Source organism: Mytilus galloprovincialis, chromosome 10 (genome assembly GCF_965363235.1).
Source record: "Mytilus galloprovincialis chromosome 10, xbMytGall1.hap1.1, whole genome shotgun sequence".
NCBI lineage: Eukaryota > Metazoa > Mollusca > Bivalvia > Mytilida > Mytilidae > Mytilus > Mytilus galloprovincialis.
In genome coordinates this window covers 68356646-68363245 of record NC_134847.1, presented here as the reverse complement: position 1 = coordinate 68363245, position 6600 = coordinate 68356646, and the positions used below count along the sequence as shown (strand labels likewise).

The following is a 6600-nucleotide window of genomic DNA, read 5'->3' as shown; positions in this document are numbered from 1 at the left end:
ACCTGTTCAAAAATATTCGTTGTTGAATGGATAGTCTGTCAAAAAGTCGTCTCTATGCGGATCGGTGCAACACCACAAAGAAAATGCGCATAGACTCTACTATGAGATGGAACTGTTACTTTATGCATGTGTTCCACGGTGTACAGAACGCATTGTTACTAATTTCAGCACATTTATGAAGATGATGTTCCAGGTGTACCGGCCGATACACTGTGTGTTCCAGTGGAATTTGTCGTCATATATGGTGATTAATTTGTTTCGGCCGATATAGCTTGAGTTCTTGCAAAATCTGCTGTTCTGATGTCTCTTTAAATAAATTCATAAAATAGTTAAAACTAAAATTGTTTTACGTAAACATTTAAAACTTACGGGTATAGATAAAAGGAAATGTGGTGTATAAGTCCGCGAAACAAAAACAACCTCACCTACACAAAAAACATGATCAGAACGCATGTAAAATTCAACATACAATATGCAAAGAAAGACATAAAACACAAAATAAGTTAGCCCTTAATCTCCCCGAGTCTATAATGATGTGAATGATTTGACAGAGACTTCAAGAAAGCACTGCCATAACACCAAACATTTTCCAAGATCAAGATCGATCGATCGATCGATCGATCGATCGATCGATCGATCGATCGAGAGAAATCCATACAAGACACAACCTCTACAATATTAAGCAAGAAAACCTTCACTTTTTAAATAAATGTTTTATGTATATTAGAGTGACCTTAAAACCACAAATGACCTTTTGATGATAAACCACAGTAAATTTGTAAAAATCCAGTCTGGAAAAACCACTAGTAAGTATTACAGGGAAAACTAATTAAGTCATTGAAGTGTCAATTCCTAGAGGCGGTGGAAGCGCATGCATGTGACTGTGCACACATGTATATATCTCCTTACATATTATCAAAATGTGTAATTCGAGGATTTCGTTAAAACAATTTGTCTTTAAAAAATAATTAAATACGTTTTTAAAGAAAATAGATAAGTAATTAGTCCTTCATGACCTCTTATTTACTAAGTATGATAAGATTTTAAATGTAGTAGTGAATACCCATAAACGCATTATTAATACAATATAACATCTCTATTCAAACAACTTTTATGTGAATGTTTTATAGAAAAGAAAATTCAACACACACACACGAAAAGAAAAAGAAGTAACAACCAATTTGCAACCTAAATCATTACAAATTGAGGCTTTAGAGGTTAAAGAATTGGATATATTCATGAAAAAGAAAATAATAAATATCAAAAGTTAAGTAAAAAAGCTATTTTGTTTACTATTCTACATGTACTGTCAGTATGATTGATATATTTTTTTTCTAAAAAGTCATACTTTAACGTGTATTCCGAATACGTTATTTAATACATTGATTTTTGAGTACCTAATGTAATTGAAAAAACAAAGGATATGGGGTATCAATCCATGATACAATATCAGTACATGTATGAATAGCAAAAATACACAAAAAGCAAAGCTTCATCTCAAAACTACAACGACCTTCAACACAGAGTAAAAGACTCCTACAATATATAAGTAAGACACGGTTTTTGGGGTAAACTATAATTGTTCAAAAGTTGTAGTTACTCAAAACAGAACATGTATTAAAAAATGAAGTGAATAAATTTAAGGTCATTTTACAGGCTAACATGCTCTGTTGCAGTGTCAATGTAATATGATTAAAATTTTTATATTTTTTTAAACTCGTATTAAAACGTTGTCGACTTTTAATAAGTACATAATAAATATAATCTACATGTACTGTCTAGATGTTGTTTTCATAAAGAATATTTTTATTTGTATAAATGATAATTTCCGTCTAATAAGATATAAAGTCCTTAAAATACCTTGATCTCTACAATAACCGAATACTACATCCTATTAAAATATTGACACCGTCAAGTGCAACGTACTTGAAAGACTCTGAGGTGGTAACGTACAACCTATACGGTGCGTGGTAAATTGGGAATTACTGATCCGATAAATAGTTAACAGTTAAAGGTATAAAAGAGATGAAATGAACTGACATTATCATTTAATAGTAGAACACTTACCGTGTAAAGATCTTTATATTTTATATTGTAAACATGGAACAGAATAATGTGGATGATAGAATTACGTTAGCTTTGAATACATTAAGAAATGAACTGGTAAGTTGTTTTTTTTCTATTTTAAATGGTTGACATTATTTTTCTATTGTTGATATCATGTATGTTCAGGATTTTCTGTAATATTTCTAAAATAATTTTTATTTTAGTTTATAAAAATCCTTCCTTTGTCAAAAAGACATTCATTATTCAATATCTTTATTAAGACCTGGATAAATAGCCCGAATCCGGAGCTTTTTCTACATAGATATGAGAAGAATTGGTATGAGTGCCAATGAGACAACTCCCTATCATACATGTTTACCATAAACAGTACAAAAGTGAACAGTGTTTTCTATATACTATTTGTTTCATACGTAAACTTTAAAAACAAACCCCCATTAATATTTTTTTTTTAACTTATGTTTAAAAACACTTATTGTTTTACAATACATTTTGTTTTATATAATTTAATGATTATTTTACATTATTTTTCAGCTTGATCTCAGAAGCCAAGATGTAAAACTGATGAAGCAACTTCTTAATATAAACGATACCATACAAACATTATCTAAACGGCAAGGACACAAGCGGCAAGCTAGAACCATTTCTGGTCACCAAAGAAGGTGTATGAGTAGTTATACGCTTCCAAACTCTACCAATCAAATAGAACAGAAAACATTTACACGAAGACTAAGTGCTCCTATATTCGAAGATACAATGGGCTCGTCATCAAGTTTAGAAGGTAATTTTATATTTAAATAAAACTGACATTTGTATATACAACCATCGTATGTTGAAAACGTATGTTGCATTCCTGATGTTTAAAGCTAATTTATTCGTTTGCTTGCTACCTCAGTGGAGTTAGTTTAAACAGTATTTATTAATGGAAAAGTACAAAAATAAGGTTTACCTTGAATTCAAATTTGGGATCTGGAAACAAGTTGAGAAAAATCTCATTAAGGGGAGTTAAACCTACATCTACCGTAATCGTTCTTAATTTTATTATTTCAATTAAATTAGCCAACAAAAACGTCCCCTTTCTAGATGCAAATATAATGTGTGTTTTGTTTCATGTCAATACTAATACATTCGTATAATTTTGTAAACATATCAGAAAATCATGTGCATAATGTAGAACCTTATTTTATTATTCAGTAGCTTATAGATTGCATAATGTATCAATTTGTTTTTATTTAGTGAAAAACTTTGAATATTTCATCATTTTCAACATGTTATTCTATTTTTATTTCAGGATCTGTTTGTTCTGAAGATATGAGTGAATATTCCGAAAGTGAAGAGGATTTATCAACGAGATCACCCAAATTATCTCGACCACCATCTTTGTCCTTCATAAGGGATTCTGATAGTGACATTTGTGATGAGGATATCTTGAGAACAAATATCCGTGTTTGGAAACTGTCAAAATCAAACCTCTGTAGCTGATCAGAATAAATCGTCAGAAATATCTGAAGCAATACTATTTCGAAGTTCGGGCGAAAGCAATTATCAAGGAACGTTCGAAATGATTACGGCGAGGCAGGCCGAAAGTTGAATTGTGCAATGAAGCAAAATGAGGCGTTTTATATTTACTGAATACGAAGGCTCTCTCAGCTATACATACTGATGCTTCAAATGATTGAGTAAAACTGCTAGTCCTCTTTGTGTGTGCTTTCTTCCTCTGAAACATTCTTTCTGTATGTGATCATATATGTCAGCATTGATAGGAAACACGAAAGTTGTTCCACACCTGAACATTTGCTCAATTAGAAACTTTTAATCATGCTTTTTTCAATTAAAAAGACATTAAAAATCAATTACCAAGAGGTAGACGGATATGTGTTCAAGTTACGGTATATTGTCTTTAACAAATGTGCACTTCATGACCCAAAGACGTAAACTAAAATGCTACAACTAATTTAATTTTTATCACGAGGGGTCATCAAGGTATCTATAGTTTAAATACCTTTACGAGCAAGAGTGCAGTTATGCATAGAGTTGTTTGGTGTTGGGACACACCCTTCGCAACCCTATTGTAAATCTTATCGTTATTTATCAAATAAATGTTTTAAACTTGTTTTTGTTTGTACTTTATTTAATGGGCTTTATGAATGAATGTACTTTAATGGTATTATTGGATACTTATGTTATCAGTGATAAATATACTTTCTTGTTAGTCAGCTCTATAGTTTGTAGTATTTAATTAAATTATTATCAAGTGACACTTCAACCGTAATGTAAATACATGTATGACTAAATATCCGATCAACATTCTTATGTTGCTGTTCAAAATGTCTTTATTTTTAAACGTATACACCGCCCGTCAAGTTTTTATTTCCGACATTTGTAAGACCCATTGTTACAATTAGGAATCAAGTGTGTAGGAGGCCTGTGACGTAAGACAAACACGTGTAGACGGTCTCGAGCTTTTTGAGAGAAAAAATCGAACAAAAGACCTGCTAGTGATAATAGATTGTAGTAGTTGAGTCAAAGGAAACATTCTAATATATATTCATCATTTTTCAAATGGTATATCTCCGTATTAACGTTATTACTAATAGAAAGAGAGTAATAACAACCTAAAGCACTATCAAATATTACATTAATGTAATTAGTAATTTTAATTGTTCTTCCCTTATCGGTCATTTTCCAGGAACTGAGTACGATGACAAAGATGATTCAGATTCATGTTGAAGCAAAATATACATACTAATCCTAACGTATACGTCAACCATAATTGGACAGTTGATTCCTAGCTTGAGATGGAGGTTAAAAGATCTCTGCTGAAGTACTCAAAATAATCCTGATAATTTAGTTTAATGCTAAGGTATTTCGCTTATGGACACATTGTCATGAGGATGTAAAAAAACAGCAAACTTTGATAGTTCTTCTCTTTAAAATAAAAACTTGAATTCATCAACATGCAATTATTAGTAAAGGTTCCTATATTTAATGTGATTTATAACTATATGGTATGTATATGTCAGTGAAACAGCAACGATACAACACAAAGAAAACTGGTATCTTTTTCTCTGTAGGAAAGTGTCTTTCTTTAACATACCTTAAACCCTAAGACGATCTGAATCTAGACCAGTTTTGACTAAAAAAGACTTGCCGCCAATCCAACTTCTTTTAATAACAAAAGCAAAATGGAACATCAGTTGCATATATAAGCATGTATGACTGAGTTAAGCTAGTTTTTTTTCAGCAACCAACCCTTCCGTTTGATACCGCTACATGGATCAGTCGAATACTAAAACGGGATTGTGTCAGTATTTTCTTTGCCTTCAAGAGCACATGAGATCACCCTTAGTTTGGTATTAAAGGGGTTCGTGTTTCTCTAGCTTTAGTTTTAAATGTTGCTCTTTATTATTTGCAAGTGTCTGTGTTGTTTGTACCGGTAACAGTTGTGTATATCCTTTCAATCAATGTTCACAAATCCTTACTTTTCACCCTTTCAAAGTTAAAAAAAGTTACATGACCGATGGTCAAGAATTTAATGATGTCTTAGGGTTAGATAATAGTCTATTATCAATATAATGCTGTGCAATGCTATTTTACTTGATACGGTTTATCAACATAGTGCATAGTAGTTACACGACGGGTGTCACACTGGAAAAAGATTTGACAACCCTTACGGAGCACCTGGGATCATCCCGGTTTTTGGTAGGGTTCTTGCGTATCAGTCTTTAGTGTTTTTTGTTGTGGTTTATATATTGTTGTTTGCCATGGTATTTTTTTCGAATATCTCTTTAGTATCTTTTGTCTCTCTTTGAATTGAAGTGCAACTTCTCTTGCGCGATTTTTACGTTTTTTGAGGTTTACCATTTAGTCAACCACACTTTATTGTTTATGTATTTGTTTGTTGATATTTCTAAGGTAGCATGTTTATTTGCTTACTTGTCTTTTTTTTTTTGTACTCAGTATTTTATGTTTTCCTTGGTTTACAAGACTGTGACTATCAATGTAAAAACAAGGAGATATAGTATGATTGCCAATGAGACAACTACATGTATCCACCAAAGATCAAATGAAGTGGATGAAAGAAATAATAAACAACCTTTGATCAATTTTTTATCAAGAAAAATGAAAACACATAAACTAAACTCAATTGTTCATTCTTTTATTTATTTATTCATTTACATTTAAATTTTTGTATGATTTGAATTTGTTATGAAAATGACAAATTTTGTCATTGTTGAGGAATTTCTAGTAACTTCGGTGTTAGGTACTGCATAAATGTATTCGTTTTAACATATTTTTTTCAATAAACATATAACGAAGGAACATCCATCACATGAGAAGATAGACAAACAGAAATTGTATATTAAGCATACTCCAGTGTGACTTGAATAGTTGTTAGGTTTTCTCCTATTTTTAATCAGCTGTGTTACTGCACATAAAGTGTGATGAGAATATTCAATAATTCAACACAGTTTAGTAAGAAACAATCTTTTCAAACCATGTTATCTTTTCAAATTATTTCTATGACGCACACAC

At 31.2% G+C, this 6600-nt stretch overlaps 1 protein-coding gene across 1 annotated transcript; it reads left to right on the top strand.

The window, feature by feature from the left end:
• The first annotated feature begins 2006 nt into the window (after positions 1-2006).
• On the top strand, positions 2007-4177 carry LOC143048217 (uncharacterized). Its single transcript, XM_076221769.1, has 3 exons — positions 2007-2163; positions 2599-2845; positions 3356-4177. Exons 1-3 carry the CDS (start codon positions 2101-2103, stop codon positions 3544-3546), a joined length of 501 nt encoding a protein of 166 aa, XP_076077884.1. The 5' UTR covers positions 2007-2100; the 3' UTR covers positions 3547-4177.
• The last annotated feature ends 2423 nt before the right edge of the window (positions 4178-6600 follow it).

Coding starts and splice junctions, on each gene's coding strand:
- LOC143048217 (XM_076221769.1), top strand. CDS start 2,101: ATGGAACAGAATAATGTGGATGATAGAATTACGTTAGCTTTGAATACA. Junction 2,164..2,598: donor ATACATTAAGAAATGAACTG/GTAAGTTGTTTT, acceptor ATTATTTTTCAG/CTTGATCTCAGAAGCCAAGA. Junction 2,846..3,355: donor CTCGTCATCAAGTTTAGAAG/GTAATTTTATAT, acceptor TTTTTATTTCAG/GATCTGTTTGTTCTGAAGAT.